This window comes from Lissotriton vulgaris, chromosome 2_2 (genome assembly GCF_964263255.1).
Source record: "Lissotriton vulgaris chromosome 2_2, aLisVul1.2, whole genome shotgun sequence".
Taxonomy (NCBI): domain Eukaryota; kingdom Metazoa; phylum Chordata; class Amphibia; order Caudata; family Salamandridae; genus Lissotriton; species Lissotriton vulgaris.
Genome location: NC_141688.1, coordinates 157274121 through 157299180, shown reverse-complemented (window position 1 = coordinate 157299180; position 25060 = coordinate 157274121). Strand labels below are relative to the sequence as shown.

At 46.6% G+C, this 25060-nt stretch overlaps 1 protein-coding gene across 1 annotated transcript in view; it reads left to right on the top strand.

The window, feature by feature from the left end:
• Positions 1 to 25060, top strand: part of ANO3 (anoctamin 3) — a 1465374-nt gene that overhangs the window by 1156331 nt on the left and 283983 nt on the right. The window contains exons 15-16 of the mRNA XM_086959492.1: positions 2554 to 2694; positions 10688 to 10852. Of these exons, the coding sequence (XP_086815618.1) occupies positions 2554 to 2694; positions 10688 to 10852 (306 nt within the window). The remainder of the gene's footprint in view (positions 1 to 2553; positions 2695 to 10687; positions 10853 to 25060) is intronic.

Below are 25060 nucleotides of genomic sequence, written 5' to 3'. Positions count from 1 at the left end.
CGCGCCGCACCTCTCGAACCTCCCCCGCCACCTCCTGCTTCAGTGTGTGGAAGTCCTCATGCAGGGAATTGAAGAGGGTCTTTAAGAAAGACCTGGTGATGGGGGACCTCTCCTTCCTCAGCTCCCTGCGCGGCTCTGGACGTGCCCGGGAAGGTGGACCCCTTCTCTCCCTTCTGTTGTCCCCTGGCCAGCATCTCCGGGAGGGTTCGATCTCCTTTCTTCCCACGCTGCCCTGCCATAGCGATGCCCCTCACTGCAGCCGCGCCGCACCCTGTCGCACTGCAAAGGTCGCCCACCTTCACCGCCGCGGGCTCCCGGCCTCCGGCTCACCGATATCCGCGACTGCGGGTCTGTCAAGGGGGCAACTCCTCGCTCCCTGTCGGTCGTGGCAAAGTCCACCAGGCCCTTGATAGCCTTAACCCCGCAACTGCGGCCTCCGCGGCTCCAATGAGTCACTATTACAAGTATACAGTTATCCATACAGTCACTCATACAATCACTGAGTCTTATGTATACTTATTTATATACAACAACTGTCACATACACTGCCTTTTATTTTTCTAGTTTGTTGGACATGTACCATTGAGAGATATATTTGCTCATCACCACACCTATAAAGATATTTACTCACCCAAACAACTGTTATAACATGCAGTCTTAACCTCATATACCTACTGAATCAACTATGCAGTCTTAACCTCATATACCTACTGAATCAACTATTCACACATCTTTGGGCAGTCACCTCCCCACGAACCACACACACATTCACTCTCCCATACAAATACTCTGTTAACTAATCAATAACTAATATAGACTTTCACATAGCTAGTAACCAACTGGTACAGCAGTTTACACAACAACTGACAAAGTGATACAGATATTCACACAGCTTAGTCACTATCCAATATATTTAGTGAGACACTATAAATTAGTCAAGTGAACAGTTAATCACACTGCTACTAAATCCTCCATCCAGATATTTACATATCCTCTCATTCTTCAATGCAGATTGCTATATATATAATACATATTTAAATAACAAACCAAACTACATTCACTGGATTATGTCATCAGTGATGTCATTTGAGATGTCATCAGTGATGTCACTGACCATGTCATGAATGATGTAATATGTGACATCATCAACAGTGGATTGCGGGCGCGTGACTTATAGTTAGCAGAAGTAACTATAACGGAGGAATTTCAATGGTTTTGTACGAGTGAAATGTCCAGCTAACTATAACAGCCCTGAAACCTATGGTTTTGTCAGTGAATTTCTAAGGTTTTTTTGATGTTAATTCCTTACTATACCATGTCTGAAACCTATGTTTTTTTCAGTGAATATATATATATATATATATATATACATATATATATATATATATACATATATATATATATATATATACATATATATATATATATATATATATATATATATATATATATATATATATATATATATATATATATATATATATATGTGTGTGTGTCTGTCAGTTTCAAATGCAAAACCACCCATTTCTTGTGCTAGCTTCATTAGTTAAGTTTCAAACGATTCAAACCATGTCAGTTCAGTCTGCAGACATTGTAGAAACACAGACTATTCACCAGCAGGTGAAGCTGCCCATCCCCAGCTACAATGTCCCCAGTTTAAAGATGCAGGACATCAGGTAGATGGTGAAAGTTACTGTTTCAATATTTACTTTGGGTATCAAAATACAATACAGATTTTATTTAACCAGACTAAGACTGGGCACTCTCCATTTTCTAATAGCTTATCCCAATATGGGCAAATGGAATCAAAATCTACCATGTAGCCTCTGTGATGGGAAGTCGCAACAGTCGACTCTATATTTTATTCTCTTTTATCATTTTTATAAGGACATCAGGAAGAGTATTTTACGCCTTCTTTGTGATAGTCTAATATTATATTCCTATAAAGCTGCCTACAACTTTATCTGTAGCCTAGAAAATGAGAGAGTAGTTATGCTGTTGTCTCCTGTGTCCCAATAGCAATTAAAAGAAGAAAGGCTAATTTACACCTTGAGGCCCTAGTTTACAAAACCACATAGGATATTCGCTCTTTGGGTGATTCTTAGGCTTGCTACGTCCTACCTAAGCACTGGATATGTTCAAAATCAATTTACTTTGTCTGTTACTTGAATTGTATTATCTTTTTATTGCTTACCTTTTTACCAACATTATATCATGAGATTCTTGTGCTAACCTTTATCTTGCTTTTTAAATTTTATATTTTGATATTGGTAAACTGATTTATCATGTTTTTGATGTATTTTTAGAATGGTTTTGTAGATGTATTTTAACCGAATAAAGCTGATTCAAATTGAATTGAATACTGTTTCTGTTTGTCTGAATAACAATAAACATGTGTAGAGTGAGATGCACTATGCTGTCTTTAAATGTTAATTCTAGAATATCTACTAACCGGGTGCTGCACATTCGTACACATGTAAATTGCTAGAATTTGTTTTGAATGTGATTTTCATGAATCATGTCTCACTTTTACTTTTCTCTATCTCTTGGCAGGAAGAGCTGCGTCCTCAGTTTGAAGCAAAATACTCCAAGGTGGAGCGCGTAAATCCAATCAGTGGAAAGCCTGAACCCTTTCAACCCTTCTCCGACAAACTCAGTCGTCTCATGGTGTCTGTCTCAGGAATATTCTTTATGGTACAGCAGTTCTTCTCCTTCAGCATCTAAATCACAGGCACCTACTAAGAGTTTAAAAAAAACTGTGTTTAGTACAGTATCATTATTCTGAACACATTCAGAAGCCATTTTATATACAGTGCCCCAGGGGGACAACAGGCTTGAGAAATAAGGTTGTAATGGGATTTTGACATAGGGCAATGCAGCACATCACCTTGCTGTGCTGCCCTATGCCAAGGTGAAAGGGCATCAATGCACATATTTATGCAAGCCAGTCTGTTCCTGCCCTTTCTCTCTGCGCTGACGTCATTTCGGCAGACTAACGACAATGTGGACAGCCTTCCACCATGGTGCCAGGATGCCTCTGTTGCATGCAGGATTGTTTTTTTTTTTTGTAAATTTTTTATTTTGCAGTGAACAAAAAGGACAGAAACACAATATACCACACCGGGCGGCACAGATGCTCCCACACAGTGGGAAATAGAGCAAATCAAGACGGAGGCAGTGCTATAATGCTAAAAGAAAGATCAGGCAGTGGGCCCGTACATTCGCAGGAAAGGAGAAGCTGTAGAAATTGCCCCACAGGAGCAGAGTCTTTACGAAATCAAACAGTCCCATCAAGCAGATCTACTAATAGTCCAAGAAGCACCAAAATGCACCGTCCGCTGAGAGTAGGTGCCCCGGTTGCAGCACCGAAAAGAAAGAAAAACAACTCCCCTTTCCCCCCCCTCATCCCCCCGTGACGGCGACACACACACACCCCATTCATTCAGCATGCACACTAAAGTTGGAAGAGATGTAAGGTCCTCAATGATGCTGGGCAAACCGCAGAAGGCAGGCCAGTGGATAGAAAGGACACCAAGGGGCCCCATATGTGCTTAAAGTTTTTGTAATTACCGAGGAAGATGTCCGCCATTCTTTCCAGGCGCAGAAGCCTCCAGAGTCTAGCATGCCAAAGGGAGATCGCCGGTGCCTCCTTCCGTTTCCAAGCCGCCGCCAGCGTAAGCTTGGCTGCACCCAAGCAAAGCCATAGAATCTTCTTATCCGCGCGGGTCTGGTGCTCAAGACCGGGGTCCCGTAGGCCCAGGAGTAGGAAGGCCAAAGAGTTGTCAATAGGGTATCGCAAAATATCCTTGATATGAGAAAGAATCTCATCCCAGAATGGTCTGACGATTGGGCAGTCCCACCAAATGTGGCGGAAGTCCCCCAGAAGGCCACAGCCCCTCCAGCACCTATCTGAGGTAGCCGGGTAGATACGATGAAGCCGGGCCGGAACCATATACCACTGCATGAGAGTTTTTAAATGGGCCTCCCTTAGGTGGATCGAGTGATTGAATTGGGTCAGATCTCTCCACAGCGCCGACCATTCACCATCGGTGATGTCCCTCCCCACCATCTCCTCCCACTGCTCCATATATCGCGGCCTAGGAGACAAATCAGATTGATATAGGAAGGAGATTAGCTGGAGCATCTGTGCGCCAAATAAAAACCACATAACATAACATAACATAACAGATGGCTCACTTCATGGTGGACGTCTTTAGCAAAAAAGCCTCAAATTTGGAAGGAGGCCTCGTGGCGGCCTCCCGCACTCCGGGCGACGTGGCCCAATGCAGTAATTGGATATGCCGGTATCTATCAGTTTGCGGCACCTGGTAATCCCGCATGCAATTGTCAAAGGTCAGAGGATCAGAGCCGTGGAACAGGTGGAGCAGCGCCCTGCATCCACCCTCTCTCCACGCGTCAAAGGGCCCCTCGTCAAGCGCCGGCGGGAAGGCCGGGTTGAAGTGCAATGGAGTGAATGGAGATGGGAAGGTCGTCCACCTCTCATCGCCGACCAAAGTGTCCCACACCTTCAGTGTAGTACCCGTGGGAGTACTGAGGTACGCATTCACTGGGCGATCTCTCTTCGGCTTCCAGGCCAAATCCCAGATGGACCTACCCGCCACGCTTCGGTCCATATGCAGCCAGTGTTTCTCAGAGAGCTGCTGCGACCATTCCACCATGACCCTCAGTTGGGCAGCTTTATAATATAGGTGCAGGTCCGGGAGACCAACCCCGCCTTCAGACCGCAGCCGGCGCAGGATTGCGAATGACAGACGCGCCCGACCCCCCTGCCAGACAAATTTCAAGATCATCGTTTTGAGTTGCCGAAAGAAAGAGTTATCCAGCGGAATAGGCAGGGCCTGGAAGAGATACAAGTATTTGGGGAGGAGGACCATTTTAATCGCGTGCACCCTACCTAACCAGGACAGGAATTTAGGCTTCCATCTCACCAATTCCGCCCACGTCTTTGCCAGCAGGGGCGGGAAGTTGGCCGAGAATAACCTACCCACCGTAGGAGTCAGATGAACTCCCAGATAGAGAATCGAGCCCGAGGCCCAAGCCAATGGCGTCAACGCCCTCAACTGAGCAACATCGGCCTGCGATAAGGTCAAATTCAGAATGTAAGACTTGCCATAATTAACCTTGAAACCAGCCACTCCCTCAAATTCAAGCAAATGCAGGATTGTTTTTATGCATGAAGAGTCACCTTCCTGCATGGAAACAATCCTAAGAGGCATTTCCTCTTTCTATGTGTGCTGCACACACAGAAAGAGGTAAAAAGCAAGAAGAAATACAGATATTTCTCCCTCGTTACGCCTCACCTCAGGAGGAGTGGGGATGTGGTGTTTCCCAGGTTTATAGGATTTTATAAATCTGGGGCAGCGTCGTAAGGCGATGCATCGATTTGTGCTATACCGCCTTACTCAAGATTTATGAGGTCACTCAAAGGCACACAGGGTTACTTTGCATGGCTTCATAAATCTAATTTAGAGCCCAGCATCATACATATACCACTCTACATGGTGCAAAAGTGACACAAGGTTCTCATTATTAACCCCCTAAGTTTATGATCTTAATTATGGTATATGTTATGTTATTCATATATAGGTTATGCTTGTTAAGCTATTGGTATGATTTTGGAGTGCCAAAGTCCTCTCAATGTATTTGGGCAGCTGGGAGTAGCTATTTTGTCTACATTCTCTGTCTAAATCTGTTCGGACTCCCACTGTGAGGACCTGGCCTCCTTTTTTCTCGAGAAATTTCAAGCTATCTATCGAACTTTTCTGAAGGGCACTCACATCTCGGAGCCGGTTAGCTGTAGTCTGGGTGGATGTGAGTCTCTCACTATTCTGCCCTTTTTAACAAATGAGGCCTTTAACACCTTGAGCCTCAAAATCAAATCAGGTTCTCCTGCAGATCCGATGAAATCGGCTCAGCTCAGGAATATGTCCCTATTATGCCGTACTCCGGTGCTTTCTTTGATCAACCTGTCCTTATCTTCAGGTGTAGTTCCCACTAGGTGGAAACAGGCCGTAGTCACACCGATCCTGAAGAAGGCGTCCCTTGACCCCCTTAAACCTGAGAACTACCGCCCTGTTTCCCTTCTTCCTTGGGCTGCGAAAGTAACCGAGGCCCGTGTGAACGGAATTCTCTCTGACCATCTTACTAGGGCGAACATCCTCGATCCCACCCAGAACGGGTTCCGTGCTGGTCACAGCACGGAGACGGCCCTACTCGCTATGGTTGAACACCTGCGTTCTGTGCTTGATGAGGGTCGGACGGCAGCACGATTGCTATTAGATCTAAGTGCCGCATTCGACACGATCTCGCACAGGATTTTGCTTCAGCGCCTGGAAGAAGTAGGTGTCACGGGTTCCGCCCTATGCTGGTTACGTTCCTTTCTCCCCGAACGGTCTTTCAAGGTTGCGATCCCGCCCTGCCAGTCTAAATCTTATCCGTTGGAACTGGGTGTCCCACAGGGCTCTTCGCTAAGCCCCATTCTATTTAACCTTTACGTGAGGCCGCTGGCTGCGGTCGTCAAGCAGTGGGGCCTGATGATGGTCTCATATGCAGACGACACGCAGCTGGCGGTCACGTTGAGTGGGGACTTGGACATGGAGGCTCCCAGGTTCCGTGACGGACTACGAGCAGTGGCTAACTGGATGAATTCCAACTGTCTCCAGTTAAACGCCAAAAAGACCGAGGTCAAGGTGGTCGGCAAGCAGGCGGAGCTATGGGGGGACAGGTGGTGGCCTCCTGAACTGGGTGTGACCCCATCTCCAGCATCGGAGATAAAAGATCTTGGGGTTTGGCTGGATCCAACTCTAAGTTTCATCTGCCATACTAGGAAGGTGGCGGCTACCTGCTACTGCATTATCAGAGGTCTAAGACCTATCATTAAATTTTGCGACGCACCCACTAGGCAGCTAGTGGTCCAAGCGTCAGTGTTGTCCCAGCTGGATTATGCTAGCTCGCTTTTGGTGGGGATTAATCAGTCGGAACTCATCCGGCTGCAGCGAGTTCAAAACGCTGCATCCAGAGTGGTGATTGGTCTGCCAAGACAGTGTTCTGTTTCAAACGCGTTGCGCTCCCTCCACTGGCTTCCTGTGAACCAGAGGATCAAATTCAAGGCTTTATGCCTAGCTTTCAAAATCCTCAAGGGTTCATCTCCCCAAATATTGGAGAATTTGTTGAGGCCATATGTACCCTCGCGAATCCTCAGATCCCTTGGCCAAAACCTGGCAGCGGTTCCGTGCTTCAGGCTGAGTAGAGTCGGTGGTCGCTCTTATCGGGTGTTAGCGGCGAAGTTGTGGAACTCTCTCCCCCCTCACATCCGGGCCCTTGAAGATCTCTTGCTGTTTAGACGGGCTATCAAGACTATTTTATTTGTGTAGTTTACTTTAATCTGTTCTTTGTTGCTCTATTTTTCGGGCCTTTTAACAATGTTGTGTTTTGGGTACCTTGCAAAGCGCCGGGACGCCCCTTTGCTGGGGCAGCTGAGCGCGGTATAAGTTTAGATAACATAACATAACATGACATAACATTCATTCATTTAACTTTGTTTTTTGCCATTTAAGTTTTAATGGCAACAACACCTGAAGACTGATTGATTATTGCCAATTCCTTCTTGTTAATATGAAAATCAAAATGATTTGTTGTGTTAATGTGGCAGGCTGAGTATATTTGTTAAATTGCATTAGAATGTTATGTTATGTTATGTTATGTTATGTTATGTTATATTATGTTATGTTATGTTATTAAGTCACTTATAGAGCGCGCTAACACTGATTAGTTTCTTGGCGCTAAAATTGACAGTAACACAACCCAAGGTGGAGGAGGAGGTGGATTAAAAAGCTTGTCTAAAGAGCCAGGTCTTCAGAGCTTTCCGAAAAGGTAGAAGGTCTTGGCAAGATCGGATCTCCAGGGGAAAGGTGTTCCATAGACAGGGGGCAAGGGTTGCAAATCTACGTCCACCAGAGCATTTGAGTTTAAAGGGGGGGGTCTGGAGCAGGGCTAGATGGAGTGAGCGGAGGTTACGGGAGGGGACGTGTCTGGTGATCAGTTGATTGATAAATTTAGGGCTTTTGCCATGTAATGACTTGAAGACCATACAGCCTGCTTTAAAATAGCAGCGTTGTATGACTGGAAGCCAATGAAGCTTGATGAGAAGAGGAGTCGCAGCCTGCCATCTAGGTTGCTTTAGAATCAGCCTAGCAGCGTAGTTCTGCACCATCTGGAGGCGCTTAAGTAAATAGTTGGGGAGACCGAGGTAAATGGCATTTGCGTAATCCAGGTGGGACAGGACAGTGGCGATCACAACCTGGGTAATCGCTTCAGGCGTTAGTAAACGCCTGACCTTCCTGATTTTTTTTAGTTGGTAGAAGCATTTGGAGACCACTTGTCCCACTTGTGTTTTTAGTGAAAGATCACTGTCCACAATGACTCCAAGCGTTTTAGCCGAAGGTGATGGTTGCGGAGCTTGACCCAGGTCTGTAGGCCAATAGTGAGGGCCCCAGTACTTAGCACTGTCCCCCTTCAGTACCAGTTCAGTTTTACCTGGATTTAATTTCAGTTGATTTTGATCCATACAATGCTGCCCATAATAAAACATTGTAAATGAGCAATTCAGTTTCAAGTTCAGGATTACAATAAAGATATAGACATGTCGAGTTTCATTTGAGTGCTCTATTTGATGCCACTTGGGGCTCCACAGGATAAAACAAACGTTATTGATGGTCAACTTCTGTATTTCTATATGTTGTTATTTTTAAATGAGTGTGAGTGACACTGATGTAATATTCATTGTCTTGAAGAAAAGAAGAAAATGCATTAACTCAAAGGACCTTTTGTTCTCCCCTAACATTTTATAGAATTTTTAATATTGACAGTCTGTACCTTGGACGTTGATTTACACTTGGGGCAGGGTGAAGTTTGTTGAGTACTGTGCCAGGGTGATAGATGCCCAAGAAATCTTTAGGCAGGGACCCCACAGAGAGTGTTAACAGCCTTCTTCTAAGTTGCTACCATGGCATGTTGCAATTCTAGTACCTTTAAGAGAAAGGCATAAATAATTATAGTATAAGAGTTTGTGCAGACTTACACAGAGCCTGTATTACAGATAGGGCACACCTTCCATGTTTTCTCCATGGCGCACCTTAAAACAGGTGCATTGAGGCAAACACGGAAAGTACACCCTATCAGGAAGAATGCATTGCCCTCGGGGCAACTGCAAAATCGCACTGCCCCCAGGGTAGCGCATTCCAGAGAAATATGGAGCAGGGTCCATATTATGGTATGGGTGCATTTTCCTGGTTAGCTTTGGGTGCACCTTTCAAAAGGTGCTCCCAGAGATAACTAGGAAAATGTGCTGCATTATAGTGAATTCATTGCCCTCATGGTGGCCATAAACTCGCGCTGTTTTGGGGCAGTGCTTTCAGGTGAAAAATGGAGCAGATGCTATGAAGCCCTTCAATATTTTACAGTGCACTTTTAAGGGGGATTAGAGATCCTCTTGTGAGTAGGTGCAGTGAGTGACTGCACACGCCTGCAAGAGGATATCTGGTGAGTCCATGGGTCACCCTCTTCCCCCTCCAGAGGGCTGGTATCTACAGGTGAACTGACAGTGGGCCACCTGCCAGTGCACCTCTTTGCCTCTGTGCCTGCCTCTGCAATAGGGCGCGGGTGCAGAGGCAAAGAGATTCCTTTATTTGCTAATACAAATGAGGGAATGCTCTCTGATGATAGTGCTAGTGCTTTATGTGCGTCAACGCTCTCATTATTGCAGAAGAGGATGCAAAAGCATCTGCAGCCCCTTCTGTGATACCAAAGTGCCCCTTGGGCACAAAAAGTGGGTGCAAAAGCCCATTGTGCTCCCGGGGTACTCCTGTAATATGTCTCCAGCTGTTTAAAAGCTGCTACGTGTTTCCCTGCCTGTATACTTTTAAATGATATTAGAGATCCCCTTGCAGGCTGGTGCAGTGAGTGACTGCACACGCATGCAAGGGGGAGCCTGGGGTGTCCTCTCAGCACCTTTTTGTTTTTGTGGTGTACTTTCACTGTGTCTTCTAAAGGCATGTTTGGCTCTGCGCCAACTTTGGTAATGAGGCGCGGGTGCAGAGGCAAAGTTATTCCCTGATTTGTATGGGGCCACACCCCCATGCACATAAGGGAACATCCTCTAATGATTGCGCTGGTGCTGTATGTGTGCCAGTGATATTTGTAGTCTAAATGTGTCTCAAGCATCTGTGGCCCCTTCTGTAATACCAAAGTGCCCCAGGGGTGCATAAAGCAGGCGCAAACGCCTGTTGAACCCTTGAGGCGCTTGTTTAATATGGTCCCATGTTGATGACAGAGAGCTTCACACAGGTCGGAAGATTGTGCCTAGTTACCACTGTTCAGAGGTAAGACTTCAGTAGTTGAAACCATCAATTTTCTAGCTGGAGGTGAGTAAAAGGTTCAAACTTGTGGCACAGGACATGAACAGTAATGTCATTTGTCTTTGAATAAGAGTCATGCCCTTTTTTCAAGCGTTTAATATTATGTTTAATATTTAACAACATAAGTAATGATTTCCAAAGTGCCACTTTCACTGATTAGTCCATTAAACACACTTAGATTCAACATATTTTCTAATATATGAGTACATGTTGAACTCATTTATTGTGTCTGATCTATTTTCTTGTTACAGATTTCTTTGGTGCTCACTGCAGTTTTTGCAGTTGTGGTTTATCGCCTCGTTGCCATGGAAAAGTTTGCTTCTTTGCACTGGTATTTTATCAAAAAGTACTGGCAATTCGCAACATCCGGAACTGGAGTCTGTATTAATTTTATGATAATCATGTCACTTAATGTAGTAAGTTTATTTCTTTTTTCAAATGTTAAATAATGTACTTTTCAATTCTGAAACAGTATAGGGAAATTCAGTACCAATCTTTTTTACACTTCTATAAATTCTGGTACCCAATAGCTGCAGTATAGGCCATATTCATATGCATTTGGCATAGAGCAAGGCCTGCGCAACATCAAAATTGAAGGGCAGAAATGCACCGCATCTGTGACATAAGGTGCCTTTGTGTCCTTTCCCCTTGCGCTGACCCTGTTTCGGAAGCCTAGCACCAATACAGGCACCCTTGCGTGCCTGTTGGATGCATGATTGTTTTTGTGCAGGAAGGGCGCCTTACTGCACAAATAAAATCCTGGGTGGCTTTTTCCTCTTCTATACACATAACAAGAGGAAGAAACAAGGAGAAATAAAGTTATTTCTCCTCGTTGTGCCTCCCTTGGGGAGGCGTAAGGTTCTGGCGCTTCCACAGGTTTACATGGTTTGTAAATCTATGGAAGCATCAAAATCCATGGAATGTATCCCTAGTGCAGAGTAAGGCAACGCAGCAATTTATGCTCCATCTTTATGAGACCATTCAAAGCCACTCACAGTGGCTTTGCATTAGCCTCATAAATTTGATTTGGTGGTTTGCCCCGCCAGAGCGTCAAAAAAAGTGACATAACAGTGGAGCAAGTGGCTCGTAAATGTGCCCCTATATGAAATAAAACTCAATCTAGCTAAATGTTCTAACACTGATATACTTTTTTCTCATCACACTTAAAATCTAATCACTTTTAGGTGCCTGGACTAAGAGCACTGAAATAATTGTGTTATTGTACATACGATTTGGCATTGTAAATTGAGTGTGTATAGTTTTTACAATATTTGGTAAGAGTGCACATTGTATAGTGTTGCCCTTCGTACAATTGTACGTTGGTTTGGTTGGATAATGCATAATATGGCTGTCAATGTTTCTCTTGAATAAGGCTTCCAGTATACAGTTTTTACTGATTTCTACACATAAATATTGTCGGGAAAATGTGTTTTCCCATTTACATATAATCGAAAAAGCAGAAAATATCAAAAAGTGTTCTTTCTCCCCATGATATCATTCTTTACCAATACTTGTGTTTATTGACAACAAAGGTGCATATTTACAAGTAAATGTTGGTTCGTGGTGTTGCGCCAAATGTGGCAGTGCAGCTCTGACATTTCCAACATGCAGGGATGCGCCATATTTACAACACAGCGCACCCCTGTATTTTCCCTACATTAGCTTCTCATCGCCAACGCAGGCACTCGGGCACCATAGTAGAATCCTCCTTGCTCAATCGGTATGTTCTTATTCTCTTGTACCTAATCATCAAAGTGAGACTATAACAATTTTTGAGAACACCTTCTCCAAGATGTCCAAGAGGCTAATCAGTCTATAATGAGATGTATGTGAGCCATTCTCATTTAATCTAATCTAATTTTGGCTCTCTCCCATTGGCTGGCTTCCTAAATGGAGGCCAGCCATTGCAGGAGAGAGCCGTTACTCCAAATAGGCTCCGTCCTTTTCGGATTTGGAGGTGTGTTCGGCGTTCTTCTTTCCACTTTTAGGCCACGCCCACCGAACACGCCCCCAAATCCGAAAAAAAGACGGAGCTTGCTGGCCGCCACTTAATGAAGGTGAGCCTCGCTAGCACTGCGCGCCATTCCATCGGGTTTGCAGTTGTGAACTCTCACTCCCGTTTTTCATTCGCCATTGCTCAGCAAAAGCGTCTGTGTTGGAGTGACTCACTGGGCTGTGACTCACTCCCTGAATGCAGGAGCAGAGCTGGGATTCCTGTGCAACCACTCACGAATGACTACCGTAAATAGGCAGGAGTCGCTTGGATCAGCTGATACACAGAGCAAGCCGCCGGAGAGTGCATACGGAGGGGACTGGGGCTAGCGTGGCTGCCCGGGAGCCACTGGTATTCTGAGTGTCTCGATAGGAGGATCTCCGACAGCTTTCTGACTCGTCAAATATTCAGGTCAAAAGTGCCGTTTTCTAGAGTGTGACTCAGCAGACGGTCTCTAAGACAACAATGCCAAGCAACCTTTTGAGAAGACGTACCCGGAAATAATCCTACAGGAACCGGGTTATTTACTCCTTGTTCTGTCTCTCTCCGGGTCTCTTCTGCGCTTCTGCTTCGGGCGCAGCCGCTCTCCTCGCAATGCTCACGCTTACAAACCTCCTCCGCCTCTGCCTCGCCTCGCTACACCTTGCTGCTTCTGCTTGCAGCTGGGATGGAAAAACGTGGACAGGAATTGCTTCAATTGGATTAAGGAGTTGGCGGGAGCTCAGCCTATCCTCTTTGCTTATTGGAACTTATTAGAGTGAGAGGGAGAAGACGTTGCGGGGGCAATGCAGGGTAGCGCTGAGGTGATTGGAGTGTTGGCACAGCTCTGGCACAGCTCAGGTCCCGGGCTCAGGGGTAAGCGGGGTGCTTGGTGTGGAGCTCGGGACAGGCCTTGGTGTACTTGACCCCTCCCCTGTCCCTCTGCTCACCTCTGTCACCTCTGTCAAGTACTCCAGCTCTGGTTCAATCTTCGCCGAGGCAGGTGCTGTCAGAGCTTCCTTGATGGCTGCTAGGCTCGGGCCTCAAAGCCTAAGCATTTTCTTTTGTTCTTTGCTCTTCTGCCCCTTTCCGGCTGCCTTCACCTCAGGACATTCGCTGAGCTCGAGAGCAACTGCGGACCCAGCACCTCCGCCCTCTCTGCCACCGGGGGTCCGCACGGCGATGATCCAAGCAGGGGGCAAGGCGGCAGCAGCGGGAAGCGGAGTACGGGATGCGTTACCGCTCCTGTTTTCAGCTGCGTGTGGGTCTCGGCGGGTCTCGGTGCACATCAGAACTCTGAACGCTGAAAGCTCAACGCTGAATGCCGCACTCGAACGCCGCACTTGGAGCACAGTACAGCGTAGCCTCAGACTTCTGGCCACAGACTCTACCAATCATTCAGAATGTCTCGAAGCGCTGCCTAAGTGATACCTAAAAATAGGCACTCTGCTCTGCAACTGTTTGTGGTGCAGTACTTGGCCTAGAACTTTACATATGGGCTGCTTTGTGCACCAGAGGCACTTCGGGCATTTGGTTTCGGCTTTGACACGCCCAAGACATAAAATAACACACTTAATTGTAAAGTGCATGTTGATCCTTTGGGATATCTTGACGTCTTCTAACAGGTGTTTATTGTTACCCAACTCAGTGGTACTCTTTTTAGGGACCTTAGGAGGATGAAAGGTAAAGGCCATGTAGACCCGCTGGGTTTTGAACATGTGGCCATGCGGTGGAACATAGATACATGTGCGGCCCCTTCTGTAATATGAATCATGCTGGTGCACATGTTTTGTGGTGCCTGGAGGTGTAGATCAATGGAAATCGAAAAAAACTTTGCACTAGCTCCATAGTACAGATGGGGATGCAAGGTCAAAAAAGCTGTCAGGAGGTGCATGTCTACGGGGGTGTGCAAACATTTGCCCTATGAGGATGTTTTTGAGGAGAGACACAGGGTCCACAGGTTTCCCCCAGGCATCGCATTGCAGGTGGGTGCAGTCAAATTTAGTATCCACCTACAAGTGAATCCCTGCTCCACTTTCAAAACGAGGCTGGGTTGCCACTTAAGAAGAAGCCACACCATTTCTGCAAACAGTCGGTCCGCTTTTCAGTAACAGGCTGTTCACAGCATAGGCATGAATTTTCCCAGCACTGTGACCAGTGCATTGTGAAGTCTTATTTTGTAACCAATTACTTCAGATAACAAAACAGGCAATGACTGGATCAATTAGGGGTCTTATGGGGAGTTGTGTTGTCAACAGCCACCTATAACTGGCCGCAGGATCCGTGGCGACTGACCGTAATTGGTTCTCTGTGCCTCCTTAACGATTCTTGGCATTGAATTCGTCCTTGTAACATTCTGGTTTGAGGCCTATGAGCCACAGTTTTCATTTTGGCCTTGGGCCTGCTTTTTAGGTCGAGGACTCCGTCACACTGTTGTAAGCAGTGGGGGCGGAGCTCCGAAGAATTAATGTTTTTTAGTAAGGGGGCTTGAACCCGCCCCTCTTCTCCATTGGCTGGCCTCCTAAATGCTGGACAGCCATTGGACGAGCGGGGCGTCACTCGGTCCAAGCCCCGTCTTTTTCGGATTCGGGGGCGTTTTTTTAAGCTTCTTTCTATTTACTTCCTGTCCTCTTCCCATTGGCTGGAATTTTACCTTCCAGCCAATGGGAAGAGGAGAGGACAAAAACCACGCCCCCGAATCCGAAAATCATGGGCGCCTCTCCGAGGCATTTCTTCTTGACCTCGGAGAAAGGCGGATGTGCTTTCCCTCACTCTGTGCCCCCGAACATTCCAGCAGGAAAGCAGACAAAAAAGGGAGCACTCTCAAACAAAACTGCCCCCGCTGCTTCTTGCCGGTTTCCCCACACAAGGAGAAAATAAGAAGTTTGCAGTTTGTTAAAGACGCCGGGGTGTGTTGGCCTCCGCTCTCAGCTGGCCCCTGGTGATGGGGTCGCTGTTCCTCCTGGGTGGTGGGGGTCAAAGAGCGGAGGGCGCTGTGCTTTTCTGGTCCCCGGAGACAAGTGGCTGTAGCCCTCTTCGCATGAGATTTTCGGGTCCCCAGCTGCTTGTTTCACCCTTCAGTCCTTAGCGATCATGCGGCGGCCGGGCACGCTTCCCTTGCAGAGCCCGCCCGGCCACTTTCCTCGCGTTCACTTCCTCCACCCTCACCAATAAAATAAAAAAAAATAATACAGAAGGGGCTATGTGAAGGGGGCTTCGCTGCACAGTGAATTACGGACCTAGCTCTGCTGTTCGCGGATACACGCTTGCGTGCCCCTCCGTTCACGTGTATGGTACCACCCACCGGCGGCTGATCCCGGATCTGACTTTGCTGCTGGGGAGCCGCAGGGATGCTCACCAGGGTACATGAGGTGCTCTGCATTGGCCAATCCGCCTGCCCACGATGGGTGATGAGAGGTATGTGTGTGCCTGCTGCAGGGAACTAATAAAACAAATCAAAATAGACAAAGGGCACGCTAATCTTACCCTGGCATAGAGACAGACAGAGATGGTGGGCAGAGCTGGCACAGTTGGCATCCAAGCACAGGCAACAGTTTGGAGCAGCTTGCAGCAGAGTGATAGCTGTATTGTTGCATTGCTTTGATTTTTGCACAGAGGGTTGCTGCCACTAGTGCACCTTCATAATCTGTATTAGGCTCAAGCCAGAGCATGTGTGAATGGTCGCCTTGCCCTGTGTGGTGCGGACCGGCTTTGGAGAGGACTAGTGACATCAGGGAGTAACGCAGGCAGTCTGACTCCATGTGGCCACAGGAGCAAGCAGATGTTAGGAGAAGAAAGCTCGGGATTAAACGTGTCGTGAAGGTAGCTGCGAAATGCTATTTTGCTACCATCGCAGTGACTACCTGCGCGTTCCTGACAGTTCCTTCTCATCCTTTGAATGGGGAGTCTTTATAACCTTTGACATTAAAAATACACCTCCTCCTGTCACCAATTTTCGGCCGCTTTGCAGCACTTTCAGACCCGCATCAGCGGCACGGCAGCTTGTCTGAAAATGTCCGATGCGGCATTTCACAAGTACTGTTTTACACGACAACTTTCTTTTCATTTAGTCTGTTTTCTGTAACACTTGTAATGCTTACTCTTTAGTTGTGCGTTTTGTCACTTCATCACTCAACTTGTATGTTATTTTACTACTGTTTTTCTTGCCAAATTTACATTTGTTTATTATTTTTCATCCAGTTTATGTTTTCTGCCGCTTAGTCTGTTATTTCATTCCCCTGCTGCAGCTAATTTGACTATATTTCTCCCAATTTTTACACAGTATTTTTCTGCTTCTTGTGTATTTTGGTGTGTGGGGGCTCTGTGTGTGTGAGTGGGGGGGTGGCTCTGTGTGTGTGTGGGGGCCCTGTGTGTGTGTGTGGGGGCTCTGTGTGTGTGTGGGGGGGAGGGGGCTCTGTGTGTGTGAGGGGGCTGTGTGTGTGAGGGGGCTCTGTGTGTGAGGGGGCTCTGTGTGTGTGTGTGTGTGGGGCTGTGTGTGTGTGTGGGGGGGCTGTGTGTGTGGGGGGGGGCTGTGTGTGTGGAGCTCTGTGTGTGTGGGGGGGGCTATGTGTGTGTGTAGCTCTGTGTGTGTAGCTACCTATGTGTGTGTATGTGGCTCTGTGTGTGTAGCTCTATGTGTGTGCGGCTCGGTGTGTATGTGTGTAGTTCAGTGTATGTGTGTGTGGCTCTGTGTAGGTATAAATGCAATAGGTCATGCATATGCAAGCGATTAAGCTATTGGCATTGTAAATGACTGTGCCATTTATTTAACGATTAAGCAATTAGCAATGTAAATAACAATGCTATTTATTTATGCTTTAAATAAAAAAAGAGCAATGCTAATAGCTCTACCTTTAATAATGCCGAGACCATTGCATTGTAAGTGCTTGTTAAGTATAGTTTTCACTATTGACCCTCTCCATGATAAGGGATATTGGGCCGTTATAGCTAACCAGCTGAACTAAAGAGATGAAAAATTTGTCCTCTAGCGACTCTTTGTCCTAATTAAGACTGCTGGGATATTGTATGGTTCCGCTGGTGTTGTGAACTTAATGCGGTCAATAACCATCCTTTCCTCTTTTTCAGTGAATGAGTTGGGTTCCATATTCTTAGCTGAGGCTTGTTAAGTGGAAGATGGATTAGATGAAATATCATATAGACCCTCCAAGTACATAGCCCAGATATCCTTGGGAATCACACATGTACGAGTCCCTGCATAAGGACAGCAAGTTTCATTTACTTTCTTCCAAAAGTCTCTCTGGTCTGCTGAGTGATTTACCTCCAACATACTGTCCCACTTACTACTGTAAAAATGTGTTTTTTCTCTTTAATCAGCTGCCTTCACTGAGACTTTAGCCTATCCAAGTCCTGTTTGAGATATCCTTCTGGTATAAACCTGAATTGTTTGGATGCCTTCCTCAGAAGACTTTTCATTTCCTGACAGGTGGAATAGCACCAGCCCTTCCCAGTAGCATGGCTCGTTGGCTGTGACCCACACATTTTGATGTTTACACATCCACAATCCAATTCATTTTCTACAATCTTTTTAAACTACATGATCCTATTTTCATTTGCCACAAAAAAAATCAATATTTTTGGGTAATTGATACGCTGCCAAAAGCTGTAGGTGGAGTGGATCGAGTTGTGTTATAAGTCTCCGTAGGAAGGATACCCGCCCCCCCCCAGGGGCAGCACCACGGGCTCATGGAAACATCGGACAGCCAAAGTGGCCCAATGATCACTTTCCCAGTATTTTGATACTTTCAAATACAAATAAAATCCAAACTGCGAGGCTGGAATGAACATATAACCAATAGGGCCCTCCAGGTTGCCCAGCTGGAACGTTGCAGCTGCTGGGGTGTCATTTTAAAAATGACCATTTAGACATAGCAAATTACTTTTTAGCAGCCATTGTCCCAATACCTAAGCCTCCTGCTTTATCATACTAGACGGACAAGAGGCTGGGGGATATTATAGCATTCCAGTTTCTCCTGCATCTGATCATCTATTTTCCCAGAATTTACTGAACGGATTGATCAACAAACTGTTACTTGAGTTCGAAATCCCTTACATAACAAAAGACAAGAGGTGTTTAGCAAAACAGGAACTGTTTTTTAATTAAACATTACAGCCCGCACATGGTCTGAGGACTGTCTCAGTTTACAATCAATATGTGTCCTTCTTTCATACAAAACATGATGGCTTATAAAAGTTTCCGGCTTACCATATATGGTAAAGAATGTTGTTTGCTGCCTTTGGAGTCATAAATTAATTGTCTATTGTTTACTACAGGTGTGTCTGGACATCGTGTGGACACAATGTGTCCAGTGGCAAACGTGCCCAGATGCCCAGCATGGGGAGCATGTGTCAGGTCCTGATTGAAACACAAGAAGTACCAGGCTGTTCCTAATGAGAGCGGGGGTTTGGTATTGGTGGCACCCGGGCGTCGTGGTAGAACGCGTGGGTATCCAATTTGTTGGATATAGTGGCCTCACACACCCTTGCAGGTGTCATGCTTCATCATCGGCAATGCTCCTGGTTGGGTCGGCGGTGCAATACCCAACGGGCAACACCTGAAAGAGGGGCTCTTTGGCGGAGATCTTTTTCCAACTGCCTTATGGGTGATGTGTGGGTGAGGGGCCAGTGCAGTGTAGACGTTTATGGAAGTTAAAATTGGGGTAAAGGGTACCAGGATCAGGTTTATTCTAGCGGTCCCTTATTCCAAGTTAAAATAGAATAAAGAATAGGTTTAGAGGGAAATAATGCTCCCTGGTGCGAGTCTAGACTAGTGAATATATTAACAGGTCCTGATTGGCCATGTGCTTCTAACTTATGTGGCCTCTGACTTTTTATTGTGTTTTAGGAGCGCGCGTACCCACTTCGGCAAGGTATTCTTTTATTGGCCCAATCTTCCTTGACCTTGTAATGTCACTACACCTATCCATGGGATTGATTATGAGTTTTCTGTCTGAGCGTTTGCCTGCCAGTTTAGCACTCGCCGGCCTGTGATCTATGAATCATCATAAAGCCTTGGTCTAAGGGCTACATATTTGCGAGTTGAGGTTGATGTGGAGTTTTTTTCATCCATTAATGCATTAATTTCCATATTAACAAAAGACCAGCCAATCATTCATTCTGCTGTACTCCTCCTTATGTATATATGTTTATCAATATGGAGCCTCTGTATACCTTCGTGTTCAACCCTAATTCTCTAACAGAAAGCTGTATGCCACTAGACAGGTTGACAACCTCCAGATATTTTTTCATTACTTTAGTAAAAGCTCCAGGCAAATCATCAAAAACTTTTCAGGATCACTGCAAACATGGTAGCACTGAAATAATCCAGGTGCAAAGACACTCCAGTCTGAGTGCAGTGTCTAACACCGTGTTGAAGAACGAGTGGACCGCTTCTTATCCCTCTGAAACCGGGTAGTCTCCAGTGAGCTCCTGAACCTGTCCGCTGCTCAGTCCCCAGTACAAAGGTAACAATAGGCTTGGCCCTCTTCTTGTTGTGGGTCAACAAGATGCCAGATGCCCACACACTAGGAGTACTCAAACGAAAGAAAATGCTACAATGTTACACTTGCCGTTTTCCAATACCTTTTATATGTTAGGTCTCTGCATGCTTGCTTTGTTCCCTTTTTCCATTCCTCAGTTGACACATCTCACTCTATTTTTGTCTTAGCAAAATATGGAGGTTTTTTTTGGGCTGCCAGGCAAAATCAGGTTGCTTCACAGGTGTAAAAACATACACCCGATTCCCAACAGTGGGCCTAATTACAATGTCAGGCGGAAAGCCTCAGACCAGCGATCGGAGGCTTTCTACCCAACATGGTAGGTCTACAGTCTGACCGCTGGTCGCGTTGGTCCGTACTTTGTCTTTTATGAAGGTCCATTTGGTGCCTCCTATGTGATGGTGGTGTTCCATCAGGGCGCTCTTGTGGTCGTTCCCTGCTTCTGTGGTTTTCAGGTTCCTCCAGGTTTTCTCTAGGCGTCTGCAGGAGTGTCTGAACACTCTGTTCTGTAGTTCTGTGGTGAACCAGGCGGCTTTCAGCGGGAGTTGTATGGAGCGGGATGGAGGGGTGCGAGCTAGTCGGTCACAGCGATGGGGAGGTATAGACGGAGGTTGGTGTTTAGGTGCTTCTCTGTGACTTTGCTCCAGTTCCGTCGTGGTGGGCGTAGGGTGGATTTGGGCACGGTGGTGGTGTTGAAGGTGAAGTGGACGCAGTGGTGGTCAGCCCCGAGGGGCTGGGTGGTGTGTGTGGTGTGGCAGAAGCAGAGGTTTGTTCCTCCTGCATACATGGGGTCAAGTGTGTGACCCGCTCTGTGGGTAGGCGTGTTGATGAGCTGCTTCAAACTTAGGTTGGCGAGGTTGTCAAGGAGAGTAGTGGAGTCGGAGTTGTTGCCATTGTCGAGGTGGAAGTTCAGGTCACCGAGTAGAGTGTAGTCTGTGGAGGTGATGGCGTGGGGTGCGGCGAGCTCAGCGATGGTGGTTGCTTGGTGGGTGCGAGGTCCTGGCAGTCTGTAGATGAGGGTGCCTCGTAGTGTGGTCTTGGGGCTTGTCTGGATCTGGAAGTGGAGGTGTTCTGCATTGCTTATGACGAAGCAGCGCGGGCAATGTAATTTGTTTTATTTATTTATTTAGTTACTTAACTTGTTCTGCCGTATGTCGTAGTTTACTACCCCCCATCCTGCCCCTCCCCGCCCTGCAGCACTCCATCCATGAGCCGCTACTGGAAGGTTAGGTTCTTTAGAGTTCTCTCTTGCAGAAGATGCTGTTACATCTGAGGTGGTGGGCAAAATAGGATGAAAATCCATGGATTATTGCTAAGACAGTAGGGTTACCTGTCACACTAGATAATGGAGGAAGTGATACTCTCGGATCCTTGATATTCTCTTGTTTGAAAGGCCTTGTAAACCTTTATCACAATAGCCATTCTTTTTGTGTAATGATTTCAATTTCATTGTATAATATGCTGCAGAGTTTAGCAGGCTGTCAGTGCAACAGGTCTTCCTTTTAAATGCCTCCTGCCCTTAATAAATAAAGTGCTTGATAGCCTGACAGTCTGTTTAATCGAATGACTTCCTTCCAATCGGATGGTCAGCCCCACTCAGCTAAATGCTCAGTCCCGCTAAGACTGATGTAATGTCCCATTCATCCTTATGTCCCACCCTATCTCTATCAGTGGCGGTCATTTTTAGAAACGCAAGTGACATCATTGTTATGTCACACCACGTACCATCGAGGCGGCCAAGAAGTGCACATGGAGCTGCATCTTTCAAAAGCTTGCTGGAGCACAGAAGGGATGCTGCACTACCAAACTACTAGATCAAAAGTTTGGCCCTGATCTTGGAATTAAACATAAACGGACACGAGGCCCGAGGCAATGACATAAAAGTGACAAAAGCAAATGTTTGAAGACTGCACTGGGAAGACCTTTTCATGATGAATATAAATCATTATGGCTGTAAAGAGGTGAACAAATTCTTAAAATAAGTGGAAGTCATTCTTGTGACATATAAAATGCAACGTCCATGTTGGCTGACATTATATGTTTGTTTTTCACTTAATCAATCAGGATTTGTATAGCGTGGCTAATCACCCATGAGGGTTTTAAGGCACTGAGAGTGCTACTGTCGGGAGGAGGGGATCAGTCGAACAGCTAGGTCTTGAGTCCTTGTCTGAATTCCAGCAGAGAGGATGAGGTCCGTAGGTGAAGTGAGCGGTCCCCCTCACTCCCCCCCTTGCAGCCAATCCCGTTGGGTAAGGGCGGAGTTTCGGGGCGGGGCCAGGAGCTCTTAAACGACTGTAGCTTGGGAATCTTCCCTCTGGCACTATTCGCTGCCGACTGAAACACTACTCAGGCACGCTCGCAGAAAATTTTTAAAACTGTTATATTTTTAAAACGTATGTGTGAATTGATGTAAGAATTTGCCTTACTTTTAAAACTAATCCCCTTGCGACCACAGGCCGGCTGCTCTCTCAACCCGGCTGATCCCCCTCACTCCCCCCCTTGCAGCCAATCACGTTGGGTAAGGGCGGAGTTCCGGGGCGGGGCCAGGAGCTCTTAAACAACTGTAGCTTGGGAATCTTCCCTCTGCCACTATTCGCTGCCGACTGAAACACTACTAAGGTACACTCACTGAAAATTATTAAAACTGTTATATTTTTTAAACGTATGTGTGAATTGATGTAAGAATTTGCCTTACTTTTAAACCCAATCCCCTCGCGGCGCACAGGCCGGCTGCTCTCTCAACCCGGCTGATCCCCCTCACTCCCCCCCTTGCAGCCAATCACGTTGGGTAAGGGCGGTGTTTCGGGGCAGAGCCAGAATACTTATGCAGCTCACTGCTTGGAGGCACAGCGGACACACCGGCGGTGCGCCGAAGGCGCGCCAAAGGCAAGCCCGTATGCGCCCGTCCCGTCCGCGCCCATCTGGGACCAGGGGCCAACTACTATGCCCGCCCGATCACTTACTCCTCTGACTACCTTAAAAAACTTAATGTAAGTCAACTCAGCCCTCCCCATGATATTTGCAGCTGGGCCACTAAGATGGGAATCTTTACGGAACGGAGTTCCTTCCCGGAAATCACGGGTCAACTCAATCTCACCACTGCAAACATTCCCAGGTCGGCTCAGTCTAGCCTCCCACCCCTAGCCATTTCCTACCTCAACACCCGCTCCGTTGTCAAACATCAACTAGACATTTTCCTCCTCCTGGTCACAGACAAGCCAGACATTCTCCTACTGACCGAAACCTATCTTACACCCGATTCCTCCCCTGACATCCTGGCAGCACTTCCAGCAGACTACTACATTCTCCACGCCGATCTCCTCCCCGGCAAACTTGGAGGAGGGGTCGCAGCTATTATACACTCCAAACTCAAAGTAAATGTCTTGACCTGCCTCAACCTCCCAGAGTTGGAGAACTTAGTAATTAAACTAGAATCCCTCTGCGACACCATTGTCTGTGTACTTGTATACAGGCCTCAAAACCATATGCCGTCTTTCCCCCTCTCCTTAAGCGAACAGATCGCAAACCTGGTCATAGACCACGCCAAGGTTCTCCTTATAGGTGATTTTAACTATTGGTTCAATGACCCCCGCGAAGGCCCACACTCTATTGAACTTACTGATCTCCTCACCAACCTGAACTTCACTCAACAGGTCTCCCTGCCTGCCCACCACAAAGGGTACATCCTAGATCAAATCTGGACTAACTCACTGTTGGTCACTGCACCCGCTACGCTTCCTTGCCTATGGTCCGACCACTACCTACTCAAATTGACATTAGCCCACTCAACCATCAAGAAAGCCACCACGGTTAGAGGTGGCTTGGCTAGGAAATGGATCGCCCTAGATAAAAAGGAATTTCTTGAGACAATGACTGGCACTGTCCCGTCCCCTCACCCTGACATCAACATATGCGAAGCCAACCTCTCTAGCTGGCTGCTTGCAGCATGCGACACACAAATGACCCCCTTAAGAAAGTTAAACTTGCGCGACGTGCAGACGCCCAGAGATGGTTCTCCTCTGAACTCAAATCCCTACGCCAACTTGAGCAACAATGGCGTCGCAACTATGCCCCAGACAAGAAGCTCAGATTCATCAAAGCCCGGAAAGAATACATAAAGGCTATTCTCTCTGCTAAAGCTGCCCATTTCTCTTTACGCATCCTCAACTCAAATAACAGATCCAAAGAAATCTTCACTTTCATGAACGAACTGACCAACCTAGACAGTATCCTCCCCAGGGTCACCCCCACCCAAACTCTCTGTGACTCACTCAAAACAGCAGCAGGCACCTCTTAGCATATCAGAACTCCCAGCAAGGCAGTTCAGGGGAGCTGGTGGTGAAGTCTTTGTGTCCCTGAGACTTCAGAACAGGAAGTAAGCTCTACTTTCAAGCCCTTGGAGATGTTCAAGCAGATGGCACAGCATACAGCAAAGTCCTTTCTCCTTTCCTTGGCAGAAACAGCCACTGCAGGCTAACCCCAGACAGCAAACAGCACAGGGGCAGTGCCCTCCTCAGTTTCTCCAGCTTCACTCCTGGCAAAGGTTCCTCTTGATCCCAGAATGAGCTAAAAGTCTGGGCCTCTCTTTTTATAATACCAAATCCTTTGTTCTCTGTGGCAGAGAAGGTTTGTGCCCAGCCAAAACCAGTTCTGTCCTCACTGGTGCAGTTTCCTGGCAGAAGGTGGTGACAGCATTGTCTTTAGCAGACCAGGCCCATTCGGGTGTGAAAGAAATCTCCTCCCCCTACTCTGAATGCAGCCCAGATCTATTCAGCCCAGCCCTGACTCACCCTGGAAAGGCAGGACACACCTCAACCCCCCAAGTGGCTGTCTGAACAGAATGCAAATCCACAGCCCCTCCCCCTCCAAAGCCAGACAGTTAATACACAACCTAGGCAGAGGCACACTGGATGGTTAGGCAAGAAACTACCTACTTTCTAAAAGTGGTATTTTCAAACCCAGAATGTAAAAATCACCCTCACTAAAAGATTTATCTTAATTTTTTGAGTTCAGGCATATCAAACATTATTTCCTACCTTGTTCCTATGGGCAGTAACGCTCATAAGATGTTATGAGCAAACTCCCCATTCTATCCTTTGATGACCGATAGCCAAACAATATTGAAAAACGAAATTGTC